General features: G+C 41.4%; 1 protein-coding gene across 1 annotated transcript in view; it reads right to left on the bottom strand.

The window, feature by feature from the left end:
• The window catches only part of aida (axin interactor, dorsalization associated), a 59,194-nt gene that overhangs the window by 6,436 nt on the left and 25,230 nt on the right, over positions 1 to 27,528 (bottom strand). Inside the window, exons 3-5 of the mRNA XM_048596641.1 lie at positions 10,997 to 11,051; positions 9,276 to 9,339; positions 7,498 to 7,601 (exon numbers count right to left, since the gene is read on the bottom strand). Coding sequence (XP_048452598.1) covers positions 7,498 to 7,601; positions 9,276 to 9,339; positions 10,997 to 11,051 — 223 coding nt within the window. The remainder of the gene's footprint in view (positions 1 to 7,497; positions 7,602 to 9,275; positions 9,340 to 10,996; positions 11,052 to 27,528) is intronic.

Here is a 27,528-nt window from a genome sequence, read left to right on the forward strand (position 1 = left end):
TCCTTGCTTCCTCAACACTACCTGTCCCTCCACCTATCTTTGTGTCTTCTGCTAACTTAGCAAAAACGCCCTCAGTCCCTTTGTCCAGTTCATTAATGTGTAATATGAATAGTTATGATTCCAACACTGACCCATGTAGAACTCCACTAGTCACCTGGGATGAGTGGAGTGGTATGATCGCTGGACTGTTAATCCAGTGACCCAGTTAATATTCTGAGGACCAGGGCTAATCCTACCATGGCAGATGGTGGAATTTTAATCCATTCCAGATTTTTATTGAAGAGTCTAATGACGACCATGAATCCATTGTCGATTGTTGGAAAAATCCATCTGGTTCACTAATGTCATTTAGGGAAGGAAACTGCCATCCTTACCTAGTTTGGCCTACATGTGGGTGACCCTAAACTGCCCTCTGGGCAATTAGGGATGGGCAATAAATGCTGGCCTAGCTAGTGATGCTCTCATCCCGTGAATGAATGAATGAATAAAAACTGGCTGCCATCCTGAGAAAACTCCATGTCCCTACTGTCTTCTGCCAGTCGGCCAGTCCTCTATCCGTGCCAGTACGTTGCCCCTAACACAATGGACTCTTATTTAGCAGCCTCCTGTGTGGTACCTTGTCAAAGGAGATTCATAAAGGAGATAAGGATAATTAGGAGATTAATGCTGGAGGCAGGGAAGTAGAACTAGAATACTCTGCATCTGTCTTTACTAAGGAGCAAGACACATGTGAAAGGAGGCAATTCTGACGCCTGGTGGATTTAAAATTGAAAAGGCTGTTATTAGGCAGGCTGTTTGTACTTAAAGCTGATAACTTATCAGGACCAGATGAGGTGCATCCAAGGACACTGAGGCAAGTGTGTGGAAAATGTAGACAAGTTGGTGGAATTTAATGGCAAGAAGTGTGACATGATTAATTTTGGTTGGAAGAATGTGGAGGGGCAATACAGTGGGTACAATTCTAAAGTGATTTAGGAACAGAGACACCTTGGTGTATTATGGGAGTAAAACATTAGTGATGGCAGAATAGATGGAGTGCTTTAATAAAGCATAGTACATCCTGGGTTTTATTGGGTAAGGATGTTAAGAGTTATGTTGAGAGCACTACTCTGGCCTCAAGTAGTGTCCAATTCTGGGCCACAGGAATTATGTGAAAGGAGATTATATCTTTCGCATCTTTCCAAAAGTGCAATGCCCAGAATTGGATGCAATACACCATGAGGCCCAATCACTAGTTTATAAAGATTCACTGTAATTTATTTTCTTCTGTACTCAATACCTTTATTTATGAAGCCCAAGATCCCATATACCTCAATATTAATTGCTTTCCCAGTCTGCCCTTCCTGTGTCAATCATTTGTGCACATAGGTCCTAAGACCCTAAGTCTCTCTGTTCCTGTACACCCCACTTCTTTTGACTAAAATGTATCACTTCAATTATTTGCATTAAATATCCTTGGGCAAATGTCCACCCATAATGCCAGCCTGTTTACATCCTCGAAGTCTAGCACTGCTTTCTTCAAAAGTCACAATACTTTCAAGCCTTGGTATTTAATATAGATGTGAAAAGTGATGGTATTCCCCAACTTATTTTTACCTCTCTACTTCTTGCTCCTTTCTTATCACCCCTAAATCTTGACCCACCATATTCTCCAGAATCAGATTCAGCAATGATTTGATTGAAGTCTTCAAGATATTAACAAGGAAAGACAGGGTAGATAAAGTTAAACTATTTACACTGGTTGGAGAATTCTAGAACTAGAGGTCATGGTCTAAAAATTAAGGCTAGACCTTTGAGGAGAAATGTTAGGAAGCACTTCTAAACAAAGTGTGGTAGAAGTCTGGAACTCTTCCACAAATGCTGGATCAATTGTTAATTTTAAATCTGAGCTTTTAAAACAAATTAAACAACAGATATGGGCCAAAGGCAGGTATATGAAGTTGGGCCATAGATCAGCCATGATCTCACCGAATGGCCTGTTTCTGTTCTATGTTCCTAATGCTTCCTTCCTTGTGAAGTTAGGAACATATTGATGTAGGAAGCTCTCCTGAACGCACTAGATATTCTTTGTGCACTCTGTCCTTTACATTATAATTATTCTTGTATAGATTGAGATAGTATAAACATCCTATTATTAATACTCTCCAATTTTTGTATCTCATGATTATGTTGCAAGAATGCCACTCTATATTTTTGCCACTAGCTAATGGCTTACAGAATACACCCATTGGTTTTACAGTTCTATTATTTCTTAACTCCAACCAAATATATTTTGTCCTTCATCCTTTAGGACACAATTTCACTCCATTACTGTTATCCTTGTATCGATATTGCTACGCTCCTCCTTTCTTTCTCCAAGTTTCTGCAAATCTTGTATTCTCAGTCCTGCTCTTTTTTGAATTAGATTATTTCCACAAAACCCATATACTCAAGCAGCTCGCTGAGCCTGCAGCTCAACAACTTTATTTATCACACTTCAAAAGGTAAAGATAACAGAGCAGTTTATGCAGGAATTTCCAGAGCCTAGGGCTTTGACAGTTGAAGGCACAGCCACCAATAGTCAAAAATTACAAAGGTCAGAAATAGTTGAGCACTAGCTTATAGGTAGGGAGGAGATTACAAAGGTAGTGCAAGGCTGCAGCCATGGAAGGGTGTGATAACAAAATTAGAACTTTAAAATGGAAGTGTTGCTGGACTGGAAGCTAGTGAACATCAGTAGGTACAGGTACAATGAATTTGCAAGTTGGGATAAAGTTTTAGGTCAGCTATACAAAAGGGTAGAAGCAGGAAGACTGGCTTTTGAATAGGAACACTGGAATAGTCAAGTTTAGAGATGACAAAGGCATGAATAAGGGTTTCAATAGCACATGAAGCGAGGAAGTCAGGTGATGTTAGAGGTGGAAGGAGACTGTCCAGTTATAATCCTTTATTAATTATTTTAACTATTAAAGTTCAGCAAAATGTGTTTGACACTGTCGAAAGAATCAAACATAAATGGGTATGCAAAGCAGCATTGTTACCATCAACAGCTCCTGAGGTTAGAACACAGCACATGCAAGTTAGAAACCAATGAGTTGACAAGATCATTTGTTTATGTATCAGATGAATACAACCTTCAGTTCCAATATACACATCAAGCAATATGAGGACAATGGACCACAGTGGGCACAGGAAGAGACAGAAAAACTGACTTTCATGTTAGACAGGCAGAATACAGGTTTCTGAGTCCTTTTCCTGAATTTTCTTCAGATAGGGCACCACATCTCAAAGGAAGAAGATGGATGACAAAAGCAGGAGAAGTGTTGTCCTAAGGTATAGCGGACTAGAAGGTCCACTACCATCTCAGTGATGCTCACTGGAGTCATATACTATCCTCTGCCATCTGGAACTAGCTACCTCAAGGAAACAACAAGAATGGTGTCGGAAAAGTGACTTAAAAAAAAAAATTACTGGAGTGCAGCAAGATAGAAACTTTACTCCGAATCTAATCAGGACTAGACTGTCCAGTAGATACTGGAGCAAAAAGCCCACAAACCAAAGTCAAAGTACCATTTGTTTGAAACATTTATCTGACAGTTTCTTACTGCCTGCAGAGACTAGAGAAAGTAAACACAGCAAACGATAGGGTGCACAACAGAAACCAAAATATACAAATCAATCGACAGATGGAAAAGAACTTTCAACAACAAAAGGGATGAACACACAGAGAAAGTTTTGAGTGTATTTATCATTACCAGACATCTATCACCATTTATACAGCAGCAAACGATGCTGTTTTAAGGCAAAGATAACTGGCTGCTTGTTTGTTTCAGGCACATGTAATGGAAATTAGTACAACTGTTGTATTTATTAAGAATTTTTTTGAATAACAACAGCTATATAGTTTTAACAGCAGCATGTCAGTACTAAAAACATATACTACAAATAGAGAACATTTTAATCAGTACCAATCTATCTGGTTTTCCTTAGGAATACAGCTGTATTCAATAACCTGGTCTTTTTGTCTTGCTCTTGTATTGGGATTTCCTTACACCAATGAGAAATGGAAAAACCTCTGGAGAATATATGTTAACAAGGGTCTCGGTACTTCGACTGCAGAGCATTGGGAAGGGCAAAGGCAGACTATTTGTTAGCACTGCCGTAATATACTTTCAGAAAAGTGCTGTGACAGCTGAGCACAGGCTACTACTTCACTTAGTATAAGTCAACGTGAAAGGAAATAGATGGGAGAAAGGAAAGAGGATTCTGAATAAGGATTTACGTGATAGCAAGCGCAGGGAAGAGGTTTAAACTAGTTCAGCAGGGGTAGGGGTCACAGTGCATTAGTTTCAATAGCAACACAGCATAGCTTAGAAAAGGAACCAAGGCACAGCAAGTTCAACCATAAGGTATCTCAAGGGAGCAAGGCGAGATCAGATGGCCTCTAATGGCAGGAGTATTATAGATAAGATAGAGGAGTCAAGCGTGTGGATTGACACGTGGAACTGCAATGTTGTTGCCATCAAAGACATGTGGTTGAGAGAGGGCCAGTACTGGCAACTTAACATTCTGATCTTCAGGCAGGACATGGTGGGCATGTAAAATTGGAGGTGGTGTAGCATTATTAGCTAGGGAGTCAGTCACTGCAGTAAGGGGCAATGATATCTTGGAAGGGTTGACAATTGAGGCTTTATGGGTAGAACTTAAAAGATCCAGAGTTATAAGGGTCCACAGCACAGAAACAGGTCCTTTGGCCCAACTTGCCTTTGCTGCCCTGTTTTCACAATTAAACTACTCACATTGTTCAGAGTGTATTATAGGTTTTGAAATAGTCAGCAAGCAATTGAGGAGCAGATATGCAGTTGAATTCAAGAGATGTGTAATAACAACTGAGTAACTATATTTGGAGATTTCAACTACCCAATATTAACTGGGATAATCGTAGGACAAAGGGTTTAAATGGGACAGATTACTTGAAATGTGTACAGGAGAGTTTTTATATCAACATACAGATGGTCCTACAAGGGACTGCAGTTCTGGACCTAATTCTGGGGACTGAAGCCAATCAGGTGTTTGAGGTGACAGTGGTTATTGATAGCGGCCATAATGCTGTATGTCTTAAGTTAGAAGAAAGATGATCTGCAATTAAAAAAAAAAGGACTTTGGACGAGGGTAGAGCAGATTCTATTAAAATAAAGCAGGATCTGGCCAAAAGAAACTGGGAACAGCTACTTGAGAATAAATCTACAGCAAAACAGTGGGAGGAGTTCAAAAAGGTACTGGGGGAAGTACAGGCCCAACATGTGTCTTTTAGAGTGAAATATAGCTGCAACAAACCCAGAGAACCCTGGATGTGTAGAAATATTCAGGACTGGATGAAAAGGATGAGACAGATGTATTAACAGGTACAAAGGGAGCAAAATAACAGAGGCCTAGAGGGGCATAGAACTGAAAGGGGAGGAAAGAGAGGACATGAGAAAATGTTGGTGGGCAAGATTAGGAAGAATATCTAAATATTCTATAAGTATATCTAAATATTCTATAAGTATATCAAATGCAAGAAAATAATCAGGGAATGAGTACGGCCTGGTAGAGATCAAGCAGACAATCTGTGCGTGGTGCAGGAAGACACTGGAGGAGTGTTAAATGAGTACTTCACATCTGCCTTTACTCGGCAGAAGGGCGCAAGTGCAGAATGCGAGAAGATGCATTGTGAAGTTCGAGCAGATATATACAAGAAGTGACGTGGTACTGGAGGTTTGGCCAGCACAGTGGTTAGCACTACTGCCTCACAGCCAAAGACCCGGGCTCAATTCCAGCCTTGAATAACCATCTGTGTGGAGTTTGCACATGTTCCCAGTGTCTGTGTGGGTTTCCCAAGTGCCCTGGTTTCCTCCCAGAGTCCAAATTTGCGCAGGTTGAGTAAACTGGCCATGCGAAATTGCTCCGCAGTGTGTACGCTTGTGCAAGTTAGGTGGATTAGCCATGGTAAATGTGGGGAAGTGCGTGACGCTTGTTGGATGGTCGGAGCAGACTCGATGGGCTTTCCGCACTGTAGGGATTCTATGACTGTGGCAACTCCCATGTGGCCATGGAATATTTTAAAATTTGGTTCAGTGTCCCCGTCTTTCCTACCTTGTCTTCCACAACAACATAGGATACAACTCATCCAAACCTGAGGATCTGTCCACTTTGAAATCTGCCAAGACCTCCAATACCTCCTCACTTCTTGAGCAGATTGATGCAAGAAGGTAAAAGCTCATGAGATCCAACATAACTTGGCAAGTTGGATCCAAAATTGGCTTTGTGATATGAGCCAGAGGGTGGTGGTAGAAGGCTGTATGAGAGACTAGAACCCAAAGTGCAGTGGTGTACCACAGGGATAACTGCTGGTTCCTTATTATTTGTAATCTTCAAAAAATGGTGTAGAAGAGATTGTGGAAAGATGATAAGTAAATTTGCAGATGACACAAAGATTGGCTGAATGGTTAACAGTGAGGAGGAAAGGGTTAGGTTATAGGAAGATATAAACAGAGTGGTCAGGTCAGTGGCAAATAGAATTTAACACTGACAAATGAAAGGTGATGTACTTTGGAAGAAAGAACAAGACAAGGGAGTACACAATGAATGGCAAGACACTAGGAAGCTTGGAAGAACAGTGGATCTTGGAGTGCTTGTCCACAAATCCGTGAAGGTGGCAGAACAGATTAATAAGGGTAATTAAGGAGCCATTCGGGATGCCTACCTTTATCAGCCGTGGCATAGATTATAACAGCAGGGAGGTCATGTTGGAGGTGTACAAAACTTTGGTGAGGCCATAGCTGGAGTAATGTGTTGTTCTGGTCACCACACTATAGGGAGGATTTGATTGCACTGGAGGGGGTGCAGAGGAGATTCACCAGGATGTTGCCTGGGATGGAGCATTTCAGCTCTGGAGAGAGGTTGGATAAGATTGAGTTATTTTCTCTGGAACATAGGAGAATCTGATGAAGGTGAAGAAGATTGAGGGGCATGGACAGGGTAAATAGAAAGCAGCTGTTCTCCTTAGTTGAAGGGTTAACAACAAGGGGCATAATTTGTAAGTTTAGAGGGGATTTTTCAACCAGAAATTGGTGATATGGAGCGGTGGGGGGGAGAGGGGGTGTGGGCAGTGTCTGGAATGCACTTTCTTGGAGGGTAGTTGAGGTGGGAAATCACAACCTTTAAAAAGTACTTGGATGAGCGCCTGAAGTATCATAACATTGAAGGCCTAGTGTAGGAGAGTGGGACTACTATAGAAAGGGGTATATTTTTGGTGGAACAGACTGACAGGCCTCTTCTGTGCTGTATGATTCTATGAATCAAATCTAATTTCATGCTTATAATTCTCATGCTACCCTCAAAATGACTAACTTCAAAACCTCACAAGGCTGATGTACAGCAGTCTGACATACTCATTGTAGAATGCACTTTTTTTTCCCATTAGCTACAAGTTCAATCATATCCTCTGGGTAGAGGAGCATCATCAGTAAAACAAACCTGGAACTCTAGTAGTGAAAAGATCAGGTGATCCAACTCCAGCTCCACCCTCATCCTCTTCCTCAAAGTCCAAGTTCTCCTCTTCTCCAGGTGCCAGGATTTTCCTGCCACAATAAGAACAAAACACTGTGATGCTTTCCCTTCTCTTTAGCAGCACATCTACAATGCAAAATGGACTCAAGTGGTGTTAAAATCAAATGTAAAATGTAGGACTGAGCACATGGCAAATTTCTTGAACCTTAGTCAAGGCTAAAAGTTAAACTTCACGGTAATTAATGAACTGTAGAATACCACTGACCATTCAACCTTAAACTCTCTCCGCCTAACACCAAGTCATTCCTGCCCATAGGAGACACTTGCTACAGTTGATTATTTTGTGAGGTTCCATGTTTGAAATTGCTTCAAAACCTTGGATTAATCCATAAACAACACAGACCAGAAGGTGCGAGGCTTAACTGAGCTAACTCCTCTTTTCTGGTAGCAATAATATTCTAGTTGATCTCAGTGCCTTTGGTTAAGAGGTGGTTTGGGAGGAACAGGGGCGTGATGTGTGGTGGTGGTGGCGAAATCAGCTAGATTTCCTCATCTCACTGACAAACCCCAACAAGTTAAAAAGTGCACTTGTATTGGCAACAATATCAGGCTTAGCTTTGATGCTACACAGTTTTCCAATGTATACTAACTGGGTTCACACGTTAAATCATGGCCACTTAGATAAAGTCCAAAAAGGCATTGGACAACTACTGAATCACATTCCACATCAAAGAGGAGAACACATTCTAAACTCTGATGCGCAGATTCGATCCATCTAACTGGCAAGACCACCTAACTAGCAACTGCAAGAAGGCACATGTCTCCAACTTCCCTAACATTCTGATTATCCAACTGCTTAATGTGTAACAAACACAGAGAATGCTGGACAAACTCAGGTCTTCCTGCATCGTCTTCAGGAGGAGGAATAATACTGGACTCGAAACATTAACTGGTTTTCTCTCTCTACTGAAGATGCCAGACCTGAATTTCTCCAGCATTCTGTTTGTTCCAGATTTCTAGCATCCACTATATTCTGCCCTTATGCAGAATGTCTAATACGGTTAGTATGTATTATTAATCTATTTGGTTATAGGAGGAGTCCAGTTCAATTACGTCCATTTCTGCTACTGATAGATCAGGATAGGAGGGGTAGAGGGGAAATCAAATGATAAACAAGATCTTTGACTACTTTTTCTCTTCCTCATATGAAGGCACAGAGGCTAAATGTAACATTTGCAACCAGCCAACTCATACATACAAGAAATTCTGAACTCAACTCTTTTCTCAATCCATTTATCCAATCACTGGGAAGCTAAATAATAGAAGGCAACTTGGGGATGTCAGCAAATGTTCAGCACTCTTTCTGATCTGTGGCTATTTGACTTCCAACAAACAATAATAAATTGCGAACAGCAATTCAACATCAAAGTCAGCAGCCAAGTATCTACAGAAACCCAAGTTTCTTATACTGTACAATTATGATTCACTCAGTCATGAAACAAATTAAGCACAATCTCACTTGTTCATGTAAAAAGTATGGAGATCAGCCAACAGCAAAAATGTATTAAAAACCAGACAAAAATCAAGCTTGAGCCCTGTTGCATGAAGAAGCACAAACAATTCCTGATATTCTGCAGGAAAGTTACATTCCCAAAAAAAGAGAGAAGCAACTCATTATCAAGTTGGATTATTTATGTTTAAACAAGAAACTTTGAATGGAAAAGTGTCCAAATTAAATCATTTACCTTATAGGGACAGGTTGAACGTCAAAAGGAAAATCTTTGTTATAAGAAAGAATGTTCTTTATAACTGTAAAGAAAAAAGGAAAAAACAAACCAAAGTCTACTATTAAAAGCCAGCATTGTAAAGAATTACAGGGATTTAATCCAGAGTGCCCACAATCACGTGTAATGGTGACACAGATTTTTAATTTGCAGCTTCTGCAATCATGTTTAAGCTGACAAAGGCACTTAATACCCAACCCTCAAAGTGTGCTGAAGGAGCTGATATAAAAATAAATGTCAATGGTTCGACCTGTACAATGCACTTTTTCTTGCCCAGTGTTTATTCCATTAACCATCATACGCCCATGCTTTTACACACACAACAGGCTCATTTTTAAGGACAGGGTTGATCAGGACTGTTGACATAATTTGATTTATTTTGTGCACAAATATATAAAGCATATCTTTTCACAGAACATGAAACAGGTAAGATTGGGGAATTCACTCAGCAGTCAGTGGATTATTCGAAAACTAACTAAGGCAGATGCCACATAATTTAAATTTACTGACAGAAAATGAGCTTTCTCTTCTAGAATTTTGCTAAGCAGAAGATGCTGATTCAATAATGGGTTGTAAAGTGACCGTATTGGCAATGAAGTGTGATAAAGAAAAACCAGGAATATCAAAGTACTTCAAAAGAATCAGATCTTCACAGGAAGTATGATCAATGTGTTGTTTCAATTATATCCTTGGTGTCAGACTTAGTTCAGTGGCAGCACTCCTGCTTCAGAGTTCAAATCCCACTCCAAACACGGGCACTAGTTCAGGCTTAAATTTCAATGCAGTACGGAGGGAGTGCTGCAATGTCATACAAGACTTTAAACCAAGGTCTAGTCAGCCTACTCAGGTACTGTTAAAGATCCCTGGTGTTTTTTTCTAATTGGATGGAATGAATCACACAGTCATGTCCAACCCTATCCTCACCTAGAATTCACTTACCCATATTACCCATACGAGGGAATCACTGAATGTCAACCACTCCTAAGTTCTGAGCTATTGTCGTTAAAATGTAGAGCCCATTATACAATCGAATAGTGAGGAAATGTTACCACTTTCTTGAAAAGTGATGGAAGGTTTACCTGTAGATTTTTCCAAGCCAAGTGGAATAGGAAAGGTTAATCTGGAACACAATGTCAAGTTGAACCACACCCTCTGAATAAGGATATAAATTGGGAAAAGGCAACTTCAAGACTGAGCAGACAGGTCGGTCTCTATTAAGAGCAGGGGTTAAATAAAAAGGGCAATTTGAAAAGTAACTTGATGCTTGGAAAGGAAAACATGGTGTACAGGGTAGAGACACTGATTTCAGTGAAAGGAATAACGATACAGAGCTAATAGTATTATTTATCTGTACTTACTCCTGTGAGCCAAAGAGAAGTATAAACTGGTATGTTTGAGCCATTAATGTAGAAAAACACCCCAAAATATTTTACAGTTATCATAAAAGTATCTCTGGCTCAACATCTATTTAAGAGAGAGCTGACCAAAAATCTTGATCTTGGCCTTTGGGAAGGAGATCCAGAGGGATTTACGAAAGGATTCCAGAATACTGACTTGTCTGTTATGATATAAAGCTGTAAGTTAACTAGCGGTATCAGATATCCAAACAGAGAGTCTGGTTCCAACTTAGTTGCAGAACCACAACCTTCTCTACTATTACATGTGGTACAAGAATTACTTACTTGGTTCTAATGTCTTTAGATCTTCCAATTTGAATTCTTCCTGAGTCTGTGCTGTCTGCATAAAATTTAAAAATCAAAAATAAATAATGTCAATAAGGATTATAAAGCATTTATTCAATTTACACTTGAGAGAAAGTAAATAAAATGTGAAAAACTAATATGAAAGAACTTCATTCAATTTAGTACTTTGAAGTTGGATCACTTTGTAATAACTCAAGTGGTAGACAAATTGTACACAGCAAGAATCCAACAAACTGCAATGAGATGAATAATCAGATAATCTGTCTTCGGTCGTGTTATTCAAGGGATAAATATTGGCCATGCACCAAGGTGACTCTGGTTTTCTTCAAAATAGCACCATGAATCTTGTACAAAAACAGAAGTTGCTCGAAAAGCTCAGCAGGTCTGGCAGCATCTGTGAATTAAAAATCAGAGTTAACGTTTCAGGTCCAGTGACCCTTGCACAGAACTGGATGAATCTTGTACATCATTTGAAAGCACTGTCTAGCTTTAAGTTTATGTTTTTGAAAGACACCACCTCCAACTGCGCAGGCCTTCTTCAGGAATGTACAAATGGATAACATCAATAATTATTATTGATAACAGAAATGAAGGATTCTGATCGTCTAATTTGCCTTGATAATTCTGCAGCAAATTTAGTCAACCACAGGCTTACTTTGTAAAGCTGTTCAGTCAAATTAAGCTAGTTTAGATCCTGTTTTCCCTCTACTAAAACCTCAACATCAAGATCATCTTTGCAGGACAAGGATAACTCCTTCACCATCAGTAAAGGCATTAAAGATGAGACTGTGCACGCAGAGAAATGTACAAGATAGCACAAGAAAAGTACATTTGAAGCAGAGAGAAAATGCACATCCATTCTCCTGGTCACTCTTCTCTTAAACCTAAACAGTAAGTGATTATAGATTATGGAGGGAAATATTTCATCTGTTCATAAAAATGAAAAGTTAAAGTGCACTAGAAATCACAACACTGAATACTGATGGTTAGCACACGGACTCATTCATAAGCTAAAACAACCTGCAAACATTGGGTAATGATTCACTGAAATATACCCCCCCGCCCCTCCCATCTACCTTCCATTCCTGAATGCAATGACATCTTGCTGGGGGTAGGATTCCATAGATGCCAGACCCCTTCAGTACCTCACCAAACGTATCATTGGGTTACATAGATGCTAGAGAGATGATGACAGACATACAAGCCTGAAAATTAGACATTTAAACAAGTGGCACTTCCTAACAGATTAATGGATAGCAGTCAGGACCTGGTCACATTTCCTTAACCCTTTTATTCTGGGATGCTGAAAAAATTGTAAGGATCTCATGTTGGTACAGACTGCAAGAGACAAAGAATTGAACACAAGACCCCCTGGTCCATAAAGCTGATTTACACTGAATCATCTTAGATAGTCAAAATTTGCATAAATATATTCCTGTAAAAATGTGTTATTCACCACTACATTCATATACTGGTCCAATAATGAAATCGCAATCGCAGCGAGTAACTAATATTTTTTGAAATGATGGGGAAAATTGTTAGGGTAAAATAAACAAACCATCTAGTGTATATCTAGATTAGGTGACAGACCAGTGAACTGTGCAGAATAGGAATTACCTATCGTTAGACCTGGGACGACCAGCAGTCCTACAAATTCTTTAGAAACCTGCGGTAGGATTTTTTCTGGGGGGTGGAGGGGGGAATATGGTTTTAACATATCAACCAGGAATCCTACTTCTTGTAATCTAGTGATCCCTGTTAGTGTATGTGGGAAGAGAAGAACTGAGCTCAGCTTACCATACCTAGTCTTACATGTGTACAAAGATGGATTAATGATATGAAAAATTTATCTGTGGAACTGCACTTCTGCATGAGTCACCGCCTATTAAGCAACGTTTAAACCTACCATCTTTGACCATCTCTCCTAATATATCCTCCTGTAGCTCAGTGTGAAATTTAAAGAACTTTGTAACATTCACAGATGGTCAAGTACTCATCTAAGCCCATTTCCTAGTGCTTCACCCTTAGCCTTGTAGGCTGGGGCATTTCAGTTCTCATCTCAATACAACTTAAAATGTTCTAAGAGTTCCCATTTCTACCACCCTTTCAGGCAATGAGTTCCAGATAACACTAAACAAAAGACAAAAAACTGCACATGCTGGAAATCCAAAGGAAAAACAGAAACTGGAGAAACTCAGGAGGTCTAGTAACATTTATGGAGAGAAAATATTTGGGTCCAGTAACCCTTCACCAGATAACAATCATGCTCTGTAAAGATTTTCCTCAAATTCTCTCTCAATCTCCTGCCCCTTTCATAAATTTATCCTTCTGTTTATTGGTCCCTCTAAGGGAAAACATTTCTTCCTATCTATGCCTCTCAATTTTGAACACCTAAATCAGGTTCTTCCGTCAGCCCAAAAATAACGCCGGCCTAACTAGGGTGGCATGGTTGCTCAGTGGTTAGCACTGCTGCCTCATTGTGTCAGGGACCGGTGTTTGATTCCAGCCTTGTGTGGAGTTTCCGAGTCCTCCCCAAATCTGCATGGGTTTTCTTCGGGTGCTCCGGTTTCCTACCACAGTCCAAAGATATGCAGGTTAGGCGTATTGGCCATGCTAATTTGCCCGGTAGTGTCCAGGATTGTGCAGGCTATGAGGGTTAGTTATGGTAAATGCGGGGTTATCGGGATAAGATGGGGGTGTGGGATGCTCTTCTGAGGGTTAGTGCTAACTCGATAGATTGAATGGCCTCTATCTGCACTGTAGGGATTCTGTGATTCTATTTGCTTTCTCCTTACAGCTGAAGCACTCAAGCCCAGGCAACATCCTGATGAATCTCCTCTGCACCCTCTCCCAGTGCAATCACATCTTTCCTACAGCATAGTGACTAGAACTGCACAGAGCACTCCAGCTGTGGCCAAACTAACATCTTGTATGGCTCCATTATAATCTCCATCCCTGTTGTTGTACTCAATATCTCAACTAATAAAGGCTTCTTAGTCAACTCATCTACCTGTCTTGTTGTCTTGAAGGATGTATGGTCATGCTGACCAATGTCCCTCTTAACCTCTGTAGTTCCTAGAGTTCCACCATGCAACATGTATTCCCTTGCCGTCTTAGTCCTCACAATCATCAGGTCTAAAATCCATTTGCCACTGTCCAGCCCGTCTATATCGTCCCGTGGTCTGAGGCTGTTGTCTTCCCTATTTATTACACTACTAATTTTCATGCTATTTGTGAACTTACTGATCATTCCTCCTACATTCATGCCTAGATCATTAATGGAAATAAACAGCAAGGGACCCAGTAATGAGCCCTGTGGTACACAGATGCAGGCTTCCAGTTACAAGAACATCTTTATCATGCTCTTCTTCCTGCAACTAAGTGAATTTTGCATCAATTTGCTGTGGATCCCACAGGTTCTTAGCTTTAAAACAGCTTCTCAGGTGACAACTTTCAAAAACCTTACTGAAGTCCATGTAGATTACATTAACTGCCCAACTCTCACCTACATATCTGGTCATCGCATCGAAAAATCCAAAATTGTCAGATCTGAGCTGCCCTAACAAAGCCATGTGGACTATCCTTGATTATTGCTTGCCTCTCCAAGTGGATTCTATTCTTAGGGATAAGATTTACTCACATTTGGAAAAACATGGACTTATTAGAGACAGGCAACATGGCTATGTGTGGGGCAAGTCACGTCTCACAAACTTGATTGACAAGTGACAAAGATGATTGATGATGGCAGCGCAGTAGATGTTGTCTATCTGGACTTCAGCAAGGCCTTTGAAAAGGTCCCTCATGGCAGGCTGATACAAAAGGTAAAGTCACATGGGATCCATGGTGAGCTGGTAAGATGAGTACAGGACTGGTATAGTAATAGAAGACAGAGTAGCAGTGGAAGGGTGTTTTTCTGACTGGAGATTGTGACCAGTGGAGTTCCATAGGGGATCAATGTTGGGACCACGTAGTGGCCTGATTAGTAAGTTTATGGATAACACAAAAATTGGAGGAGTTGCAGATAGCGAGAAGGATTGCCAGAGGATACAGCAGGATATAGTAGGTTGGAGACTGGGTGGAGAAATGGCAGATGAAGTTTAATATGGACAAGTGTGACGTGATGCATTTTGGAAAATCTAATGCGGGAGGGAAGGGTATAATAAATGGCAGAACACTTCATAGCATCAACATACTGAGGGATCTAGGTGCACAGGTCCATAGTTCCCTGAAAGTGACAACACAAATGGATAAGGTGGTCAAGAAAGCGTGCATGGCATGCTTGCCTTCATCAGTCGAGGCATAGAATATAAAAATTGCCAAGTCCTTTTGCAGTTGTAGAGAACTTTAGTTTGGAACAGTGTACAGTTCTGGTCATCACACTATCAGAAGGGCGTGGAAGCTTTGGAGAGGGTACTGAATCAGTTTGCCAAGATGTTGCCAGGATTGGAGGGTACTAGGAGATTGGATAAACTTGAATTGTTTTCATTTGAATGAAGGATGAGAGGTGACCTGATAGAAGTTTACAAAATTGAGACAAATGGATAGAATGGATAATGGGAGTCTTTTTCCCAGGGTAGAAATAGCAATACTAGAGGGCATAGGTTTAAGGTAAAGGGTAAATTTAAAGATGTGAGAAGTATTTTACACAGAGGGTGGTAAGTGCCTGGAATATGCTACCAGAGGAGGCAGAAACAATAGCAACATTTAAGAGGCATCTTGACAGACAAAAAAACAGGCAGGGAATAGAGGGATATGAACAACATAGAAGCTAAAGATTTTTAAGTTTAGAAAAGGATCATGTGCCGTCACAGCCAAAGGGGTTGTTCATGTACCATGCTGTTCTTTTTTCTTTGGCGATTAATTCTATTGCTCAGACTTTTTTTTTCCCCCCGTAGTTTCCTTATCAATAATGTTAGACTCACTGCTCTGCAGTTTCCTCATCACCCTTTTTGAATAAAGGCACATTAGCTGCTCTCAAGTCTTTTGGTACCTCTCCTGTGACTGGAGAGGATTTGAAAATTCCTGAGAGAGCCCCTGCAATCTCCTCCCTTTTTTCTCTCAGCTAGTTGGGGTACATCTCATCTGGGACTGGGAATTATCTACGTTTATACCCACTGAAACCACAAGTATCTTCTCTTTGTCTCATAAGCTAATTTATTTAAGTGCATTACAGCCTTTCTTCTTGATTTCTGGACCTACATCCTCCCCCTAAATCATTGTGATCTTAGTTGATGTTTTTACTGGACAAGTCAGTTCTCAGATTGAGTTCTAGCTTGCAAGATCATATTTTGGTCTTTTTTTTAATGTAAAATGAGATAGTCTTTCACTGAAACAAACATGAAATGGTACAGATTCTGAATTAATACTAAAACAGTTTATTATAAAAAGAACAAACCAAACTATTTGCATATAAAACATGTTTTAAAAATACATGGTAAATACAATCCTGTTAATCCAACATCCCAATACAGCACTCAAATGCTGGAGAGAATTCCATTCTCTATCACACACAGGATTTGACTTAACTGTGACCTCAGTTCCCAGTCATGAGAATCCGAAAGCCTCATCTATGATTTGTCACATAACCGACTTTCTCAACTGCACATAACTCATTCAGGACTTTAACCAAAAGTTTCTAGTCTAGAACTTTTAAACTAAACTCCTTACACTGAAGTAACCGCTTCCTTAACAGTTCTTAAATACCTCCCTTTCTCAGGAGCCGTTGTTTAACATATCCAACTTAAGCCAAGAGTTCTAAAAAATGCCCAAACTGATACACAAGAGATTTTGGATATTTTCTCTAACCATAAAAATACTATTCAAAAATCTGAAAACCTCGAGGGCAATCTAGTCTACTGCATTCACCGCTCTCAACGTGATCTTCCTCTACACTGGGGAAACGAAATGTCGACTAGGTGACCATTTCGCAGAACACCTAGATTCTGTCCCCAAAAAAGACCGAGTTTCCAGGTGCCTGCTACTTCGACATAACCTTGTTCTCTGGCAACATCTGTCTCTCAGGTTTGCTGCAGTGCTCCAGTGAAGCTCAGCCCGAGCTGGAAAAACATCATCTCATTTTCTGCTTCAGAAGTCTACAGCCTTCTGCATTCAATAGAGTTCAACAATTTTAGGGCCTCAGGCACCTTCTTCTCCACACACAGGACTTGTTATCACATGGTCTTCAATTGCACACTATCCATTGTTAGCCACTAGTAAGTCACCATTAGCAGCCATTCTTTCTTCTAGACTGATTGTTGTCTACTGCTTTGTCTGTCCAACTGTTCTTCTCTCTCTTTTGTCTCTATTTCATCTCTATTTCCACCCATTGTTTACTCCCTTCCCTTCCTCCCACCCTATCTTCTGCATAAATCATCACAGAATCCCTACAGTGTGGAAACAGGTCCGTCGGCTCAACAAGTCCACACCGACCCTCAGAGCATCCCACCCAGACCCATTCCCCTATAATCCACGTAATCTACACATCCCTGAACACTACGGGCAATTTACATGGCCAATCCACCTAGCCTGTACATTTTTGGACAGTGGGAGGAAACCGGAGCACCCGGAGGAAACCCACATAAACATAGGGAGAATGTGCAAATTCCATACAGACAATCGCCCAAGGGTGGAATCAAATCAGAGTCCCTGGTGCTGTGAGGCAGCAGTGCTAACTACTGAGCCACTGTGCCGCCCCTAAAATACCAACGTTTTCCTAGCTACTACCAGTTCTGAAGGGGCACTGGACCTGAAACGTTAACTCTGATTTCTCTCCACATTTGCCGGGAGAACTGCAGAGATTTTTCAGCAATTTCCGTTTTTGTACATGCTTTCCAGTGTCCACATTTTTTAAAAAATTAAGGTGAAGGGGGATATGGGCTAAATGCAGAGAAATGGGACTAGTTCAGTTTCAGAATCATGCTCGGCACGGATGGGTTGGACCGAAGGTCTGTTTCCGTGTTGTATGGTTCTATGACTGCACTGTTTACTTTGCTTGCTCGTAAAATCTCCCAATGTAAACAAAACCCTATTAATTCCCAAGAGGTCTCTCTCTAATACTGTCTTTTAAAATAAACCACCTTGGCTACAGAAATACTTAGAAGATAAATCATTAAACCCCTTTAAGACAAACATATAACCCACATGCTATTAGTTCAAAATTCAAAAATGCAAAAAAAAAAATCAAAATATTTATCAATCACACACACCTTACATAACAATATGCACTGCATAAAGATCATAGAATTATTATGATGACCTACTACTCTATTTGGACTATTGTGGCTGACCGGTTCTAAATGCCGATCTCCTGCCTACTCGCCATATCCCTACACACCATTTTAAAACAAATAATCATCCAATTCCCTCTTTAATGCTTCAATTGAACCGGTCTCCACCTCATTCCAGGCAATGCATTCCATACCCTAACAACCTGCTGTGAGAAGGTCTTGTCTCATCAGCCTTGCTTCATTTGCACTCGTCCTATCTGCTCAACCTGCACATGATTTTGAAAATTTCTATCAAATGTCCTCTCAGCCTGCTTCTTTTCAAGGAGAAAATTCGAACTTATTCAATCTATCCTGAACTTCATAAGCAAAGTTTCTTGTTTTTGGAATCAATTCTGTAAATCGCTTCTGAACTCTCTCCAATTCAATCACATCTTTTCTATCATGTGGCACCCACAACAATCTATTCTCCTCGAGCTGAAGTCGAACAAATGTTTTGTAGAAGTTCAATATCACCTCCCTGCTCTTGTACTTTATGTGTCAATTAACAAAGCCAAGAATACTGTGTACTTTATTAACTGCTCTCTCCACCTTCCTGCTACTGTTAATGATCTATGTGCATATACACCCAGGTCCTTCATTAGAATTGTAACCCTTAATTTATATTGTCTTTCAATATTCTTCCAATCAAAGTGCATCACCTCACACCTCTCTGCATTGAGCCACATATTCCACTTATCTATTCACTCCACCAACTTGTTAATGTCATTTTGGACTTACACACTGTCCTCATCATAGTTTACAATTTTTTCAAGTTTGGAAATCTGCCAAAAAGTGCAAAGTACTTAAAACTTGACCTACATCTGACTCCAGATACATATTGCCATTTTGGATCATAATGGGCCCTACACTTCATCTGGTTATCCTCCGGCCCCTAATATACTTAAAAAAAACTTTGAATTTTCATTTATTCTACCTAACAGTACTTTTCTTGCTCCTTCTTCGCTCTCCTCATTTCTTTTGAAGTAATCACCTCCTCTTTCTATATGTCTGTAGGGCTTCTGGTCTTGAGCCCTCAGTATCTGCCTTAAATTTCCCTTTTATTCTGTTATCCAATTCAGTAGAACCCTTCACATCCAGGGTTCTCTGGACTTAATCGGTCCCACCCTTCACCTTTAGGGGAACATGTTGACCCCAAACATACACAACTTTCTTTCTGGAATAACATCCACTGCTGTGATCTAGAATTTCCTAGATGTGCCCCTTGTCCACCTTGGCCAGATCCCATCATATCACATTAAAATTGACCTTCCACCTTCCAGTCTACAATCCTTTTCTTCCATAGCTACGAAAAATCTTTGAGATATCACAGAAATGCTCCCCAGACACTTCCACCACTTGCCCAACTTGGTTTCCTAAAATGAAGTCCAAAATCAAGATCCCATCATCCCCTTTTCTCATGCAGGATCTTCAATCTGTTTGTTGAAAAATGTGTCCAGGACAGCTTTTTAAGAATCCCACCCCCTATAAATCTTTCAGTTTGTCTATCCCAGTTAATATTGGGGAAGTTAAAATCCCCTACTATTAACCTATTATTTTAACACTTCACTAAAATGTGCCGACATATCAGTCCTTCTATCTCTCCCCGACTTTGAGTGTTCTGAAGACCCCTAAACAACAATGTGATCACCTCAGAGATAGTAGGAACTGCAGATGCTGGAGAATCTGAGATAACAAAGTGTAGAGCTGGATGAACACAGCAGGCCAAGCAGCATCAGAGGAGCTTTTGTTTTTATGTTCAGTCCCCATAACCTCATTTGAGGAATCCAAGATATCATACTGCCTTATTGCAGTAATTGATTCCTTGATCAATGTTGCAACACCGCCTCTTTCACAACCCACCCTGTCTCACCTGAAGATTCCATGGCCTGGAATATAAAAATGCCCATCCTGCTCCTCTCTCAACGATGTCCGATTGCAACAGGATCGTATTCTCATGTGTGAATCAACACCCTAAATTCATCTGCTTTACTCACAAGCATCGTGACATTAACATGAAATACTATCCAGTCTTGCTATGTTGTTTGGACTGAACTTGACTGTACACACTACCTTCCAGACTGACTTAATTTTTCTTCTGTACTTAAGACCATAAGATGTAGAAGCAGAATCGGCAAGAAAGCCCAGCATGTCTCTTCTGCCAGTCAATGAGATCACGGCTGAGCTGATAATCCTAAACTCCACTTTCCTGACTTTAACCCATAGCCTTACTGATTAAAGATCTGAATCTCTGAACTTGGAATATACTTAACAACCTAGCGAGAAAAGCCCTCTACAGTAAAAACATCCACAGATTTACAATCCTCAGGGAGAAAAATTTCACCCTCTTCAGTCTTAAATGGACATCGCAGTACTCCAATTTGCCCTTTGGTCCTAGATACTCCTGCAGGTGAAACCACCTCTCCATATGTCCTCTGAATGGTTTTACGACCCTCTAGGACTTTTCCAGAATCCTTAGATTCTGCAAAGATTACTACCAATGCATCCACTATTTCTGTTGCTACTTCCTTTAATATCTTAGGTTGCATACCATCAGATCCACAGGTCTTATCAGCTTTTAGACACATTAGTTTCCCTGGTAACATTTCTTTAGTGATAGAGATTATATTGATTTCCCGTCTCCTTTTTGCACCTTGCTAATTGAGCATTTTTGGAATGCTATTACAGTCTTCTACAGTGAAGACTGATGCAGAGTATTTATTCAACTTCCATTTCCTGGTTCTCCCCTGTTATGACTTCAGCTTCATTCTCCATGGGGCCTAGGTTCACTTTAGCCTCTCTCTTCCTTTTTACATATTTAAAGATTTAAAGCAGATTTTACTGTCCGTCTTGATATGGCTTGCAAGTTTACTTTCAGTTTGCTTTACCCGAAACACTACCTAGGTAGTGTCTCCCACCCATCCTCCTCCTCTAACCTAAAAAAAAAGGTTCTGAGCGCTGATTTGGTAAGGCTACTAGTTTTTTTTTAAACTTGTCTGGGAATTCAGAACAGTGGGAATGGATGTTAGGGCAGATGTATGCTCCTCCTGTAGAATGTGGGAGGTAAGGGTCACCACTAGTGTCCCCACTCACTTCATTGTGCGGGAAGTGCACCCAACTCCAGCTCCTCGGAAACCGTGTTAGGGAACTGGAGCTGGATGAACTTCGGATCATTCGGGAGGCTGAGGGGGTAATTGAGAGGAGTTATGGAGAGGTAGTCACACCTCAGGTACAGGAAAAAAGTAGATGGGTTACAGTCAGGGGACGGAAAGGGAACAGGCAGACAGTGCAGGGATCCCCTGTGGCCATTCCCCTCAAAAACAAGTATACCGTTTTGGATACTGTTGGGGGGGACGACTTACCAGGGGTAAGCCATGGGGTACAGGTCTCTGGCACAGAGTCTGTCCCTGTTGCTCAGAAGGGAAGGGGGGAGAGGAGGAGAGCATTAGTCATTGGGGACTCCATAGTTAGGGGGACAGATAGGAGATTCTGTGGGAACGAGAGAGACTCGCGGTTGGTGTGTTGCCTCCCAGGTGCCAGGGTCCGTGATGTCTCAGATCGTGTTTTCGGGATCCTTAAGGGGGAGGGGGAGCAGCCCCAAGTCGTGGTCCACATAGGCACCAACGACATAGGTAGGAAAAGGGATGGGGACGTAAGGCAGAAATTCAAGGAGCTAGGGTGGAAGCTTAGAGCTAGAACAAACAGAGTTGTTATCTCTGGTTTGTTACCCGTGCCATGTGCTAGCGAGGCGAGGAATAGGGAGAGAGAGCAGTTGAACACGTGGCTACAGGGATGGTGCAGGAGGGAGGGATTCAGATACCTGGATAATTGGGGCTCATTCTGAGCTAGGTGGGACCTCTACAAACGGGATGGTCTACACCTGAACCAGAGGGGTACCAATATCCTGGGGGGGAAATTTGCTAATGCTCTTCGGGAGGGTTTAAACTAATTCAACAGGGGGATTGGAACCTGAATTGTAGCTCGTGTACAGGAGGTTGAGAGTAGTGAGGTCATAAATAAGGTTTCAAGGTCGCAGGAGTGTACCGGCAGGCAGGAAGGTGGTTTGAAGTGTGTCTACTTCAATGCCAGGAGCATTCGGAATAAGGTGGGTGAACTTGCAGCATGGGTTGGTACCTGGGACTTCAATGTTGTGGCCATTTCGGAGACATGACTAGAGCAGGGACAGGAATGGTTGTTGCAGGTTCCGGGGTTTAGATGTTTCAGTAAGATCAGGGAAGGTGATAAAAGAGGGGGAGGTGTGGCATTGTTAGCCAAGGACAGTATTACGGTGGCAGAAAGGGCGTTTGATGACAACTCGTCTACTGAGGTAGTATGGGCTGAGGTTAGAACCAGGAAAGGAGAGGTCACCCTGTTGGGAGTTTTCTATAGGCCTCCGAAAAGTTCCAGAGATGTAGAGGAAACGATTGCAAAGATGATTCTGGATAGGAGCGAAAGTAACAGGGTAGTTGTTATGGGGGACTTTAACTTTCCAAATATTGACTGGAAACGCTATAGTTCGAGTACTTCAGATGGGTCAGTTTTTGTCCAATGTGTGCAGGAGGGTTTCCTGACACAGTATGTAGATAGGCCAACAAGAGGCGAGGCCACATTGGATTTGGTACTGGGTAATGAACCAGGCCAGGTGTTAGATTTGGAGGTAGGTGAGCACTTTGGTGATAGTGACCACAATTCGGTTACGTTTACTTTAGCGATGGAAAGGGATTGGTATATACCGCAGGGCAAGAGTTATAGCTGGGGGAAAGGCAATTATGAGGTGATGAGGCAAGATTTAGGATGCATAGGATGGAGAAGGAAACTGCAGGGGCTGGGCACAATTGAAATGTGGAGCTTGTTCAAGGAACAGCTACTGCGTGTCCTTGAGAAGTATGTACCTGTCAGGCAGGGAGGAAGTGGTCGAGCGAGGGAACCATGGTTTACTAAAGAAGTTGAATCTCGTCAAGAGGAAGAAGGAGGCTTATGTAAAGATAAGGCATGAAGGCTCAGTTAGGGCGCTTGAGAGTTACAAGTTAGCCAGGAAGGACCTAAAGAGAGAGCTAAGAAGAGCCAGGAGGGGACATGAGAAGTCTTTAGCAGGTAGGATCAAGGAAAACCCTAAAGCTTTCTATAGGTACGTCAGGAATAAAAGAATGACTAGAGTAAGATTGGGGCCGGTCAAGGACAGTAGTGGGAAGTTGTGCGTGGAGTCCGAAGAGATAGGAGAGGCGCTAAATGAATATTTTTCGTCAGTATTCACACAGGAAAAAGACAATGCAGTCAAGGAGAATACTGAGATACAGTCTATTAGACTAGACGGGATTGAGGTTCATAAGGAGGAGGTGTTAGCAATTCTGGAAGGTGTGAAAATAGATAAGTCCCCTGGGCCGGCTGGGATTTATCCTAGGATTCTCTGGGAAGCTAGAGAGGAGATTGCAGAGCCTTTGGCTTTGATCTTTATGTCATCATTGTCTTCAGGAATAGTGCCAGAAGACTGGAGACTAGCAAATGTTGTCCCCTTGTTCAAGAAGGGGAGTAGAGACAACCCTGGTAATTATAGACCAGTGAGCCTTACTTCGGTTGTGGGTAAAGTGTTGGAAAGGATTATAAGAGATAGGATTTATAATCATCTAGAAAGGAATAATTTGATTAGGGATAGTCAACACGGTTTTGTGAAGGGTAGGTCGTGCCTCACAAACCTTATTGAGTTCTTTGAGAAGGTGACCAAACAGTTGGATGAGGGTAAAGCGGTTGATGTGGTGTATATGGATTTCAGTAAAGCGTTTGATAAGGTTCCCCATGATAGGCTATTGCAGAAAATACGGAGGCATGGGATTGAGGGTGATTTAGCGGTTTGGATCAGAAATTGGCTAGCTGTAAGAAGACAGAGGGTGGTGGTTGATGGGAAATGTTCATCCTGGAGTTCAGTTACTAGTGGTGTACCTCAAGGATCTGTTTTGGGGCCACTGCTGTTTGTCATTTTTATAAATGACCTGGATGAGGGCGTAGAAGGATGGGTTAGTAAATTTGCAGATGACACCAAAGTCGGTGGAGTTGTGGATAGTGCGGAAGGATGTTGCAGGTTACAGAGGGACATAGATAAGCTGCAGAGCTGGGCTGAGAGGTGGCAAATGGAGTTTAATGTGGAAAAGTGTGAGGTGATTCACTTTGGAAGGAGTAACAGGAATACAGAGTACTGGGCTAATGGTAAGATTCTTGGTAGTGTGGATGAGCAGAAAGATCTCGGTGTCCATGTGCATAGATCACTGAAAGTTGCCACCCAGGTTGATAGGGTTGTTAAGAAGGCGTACGGTGTGTTAGGTTTTATTGGTAGAGGGATTGAGTTTCAGAGCCATGAGGTCATGTTGCAGCTGTACAAAACTCTGGTGTGGCCGCACTTGGAGTATTGCGTACAGTTCTGGTCGCCGCATTATAGGAAGGATGTGGAAGCATTGGAAAAGGTGCAGATGAGATTTACCAGGATGTTGCCTGGTATGGAGGGAAGGTCTTATGAGGAAAGGCTGAGGGTCTTGAGGCTGTTTTCGTTAGAGAGAAGAAGGTTAAGAGGTGACTTGATAGAGACATACAAGATGATCAGAGGATTAGATAGGGTGGACAGCGGGAGCCTTTTTCCTCAGATGGTGATGGCTAGCACTAGGGGACATAGCTTTAAATTGAGGGGTGATAGATATAGGACAGATGTCAGAGGTAGGTTCTTTACTCAGAGAGTAGTAAGGGCATGGAATGCCCTGCCTGCAAAAATAGTAGACTCGCCAACTTTAAGGGCATTTAAATGGTCATTGGATAAACATATGGATGATAATGGAATAGTTTAGGTTAGGTGGGCTTCAGATTGGTTTCACAGGTCGGTGCAACATCGAGGGCCGAAGGGCCTGTACTGCGCTGTAATGTTCTATGTTCTATGTTTATGTTCTCTCTTCCTTGGGTGGTCTTTTGTTTCCAGCAACAGTGCATTAATGGAGACATATTTCCAAATCAGGATGGGGAGTGGTTTGGATGAGAACTTGAAGGTGGTGGTGTTCCCATGAACCTGTTATCCTTGACCTTCCAGATGCATGTGGTCATGCATCCCACCTCCACTTCCCCATTTCCTAATCCAGAACCTTCTCTGGTCAGTTACTCAATCCTGGGACATTCTGTGTTGGTCCCTCTCAAATAATGGCTAGATAAACTTTCTGAACCAGGACTAACATTTCAAAAAGACAGACAGGTTTGCCACAAATGAAGCAGTTGTGTTCAAACTGATAATCTAGCAGCCTTTTGCAAATGTTAGCAAACCTTTCCAATTAAGGAAGGCTCAAGTGAATGTTGCCAGGATATTCATAACAGATTTTTTCTGTTAGTTGATGGGATACAGGTTATTATTTCTTATGCATATGCTTTCTGACATTAAATACCTGCTATAAATATTCAAAATAGGACTTGCAGGTAACTGTTTATATATTGCCACGTCTCATTTCCTATAATCAATGAGTTGACAACATTATGATGTTAAAGAATTCATCTCAGGGTATGAATGCTTCTTCCCATCACAGAGTCAAACTCACACTGCATTCTGCCATTGTTGTTCGAATTTAATTTTGGGATTGGTGGCTGCATGTGGTCACTGGATCAACACTCAAACCCCAGAATATAACTAACTGCAACAGCAATAGTGAATAGGTTGTAATGATGAAAATTATAGGCCATCTAAAAGTGTCTCCAACTTTACCCTTCATGAGCAGTCATTTTTGCCCAGATATGTCCATTTTTTAAACCCCCTGCATCCTAACGCAGCAGTTCAAGCTGGGGTACAGTGATCTTGACAGATTTTTTATTTGGCTACAGAAACAATGTCACTCCAGCAAGCAGACGAATGACATTTCAGCTGGAACTGGTGCCTACAATTCAGAGTCATAGAGACGTACAGCATGGAAACAGATCCTTCAGTCCAACTCGTCCATGCCGACCAGATATCCTAAATTAACCTAGTCCCATTTGCCAGCATTTGGCCCATATCCCTCTGTACCCTTCTTATTCATATACCCATCCAGATGCATTGAACAAAAAACTTCTTTTCCTCAAATTACTCACAAACCCACGTCTTTTACCCCCTCACTATCTCTCCCTCCTCTTCTGGTGAGGGATCATTTCTGAGGTGCCAATCATCAGAAATTAATTCAATTCGTTAATAAATCTGGGATATATAGGAAGGTCAGTTTTGATGATCAAAACTATCAGATTGAATGGTGTTTAGTGACAATTTCTTTACGAAAGGAGATCAGTCCTTACCAGGTCTGGTTTTTATGCGACTCCACACCCATAGCAATATGGTTGGTTCATAACCGTATTATCCAGTGAGCCACTCAGTTGCATCAATCTGCTGCAGTAGAATCATTTCAGAATAAAATCAGACCGACCGTTCTTCTGAATCGACCCAGGCAAAAGAAATGACAGAGGCACACACTACCAAGTTCTCTTCATTAATATCTGAATACTTGTACCAAAACTGGGAGGACTGTCATGCAGATTAGTCAAGATTCAATCTGATATTACCATACTGACTTTTACCCTATAGTATCCCAGACATCATCATCACGATTCCTGATGATGTCTTATTCCACCACAGGACGGAGATGGCAACACATTGTCCAGGAGGGCACTAACCTGGGAGTTCTCAAAAATAATTCCAAACCCCATAAAGCCCTATGGCGTAATCAAATATTGGCAGAGAATGTTCCGAAAGCTGATGAATCTCTACAGCTCCTGCTTCGCACCACTCCAAGAAAGCACCAAGGCTGGCAAGGGCATAGAATGGTGAAGGATTCAATGTCCATCACCAAGTCTGGCTTGGAAGCACCACTACTAAGTGGGCCAAGTCCTGAAAAATAAAGAAGAATGGGTCTGCAGCAAGATCTGAGCGAATCAAACAGCAAAACCAAACTGGCTTTGTCTTTATCAATCTCCCTGTCACAGTTGCATCTGTCCATGGAAGGAACTGACATACTCAGACCTTGTGATGACAAAAGTCCTGTCTTCACACAGAACAAAGTGTGCTAAATGGGGCAGATTCAGAACACATCCAACAGGTCAAAATTAGGCACACATAAGATACTCTGGGCCACCAGCACCAGGAGAATTGCATTCAACGAGAATCTACAATCTCATGATGTGCTGTACCCTCACTCTACCATTGTTATCGAGACGAGTATCAACTTGGGTTGAATGAGGAGATTTTTTAAAATGAACTCATTG

Source organism: Rhincodon typus, chromosome 5 (assembly GCF_021869965.1).
Source record: "Rhincodon typus isolate 14 chromosome 5, sRhiTyp1.1, whole genome shotgun sequence".
Classification (NCBI taxonomy): domain Eukaryota; kingdom Metazoa; phylum Chordata; class Chondrichthyes; order Orectolobiformes; family Rhincodontidae; genus Rhincodon; species Rhincodon typus.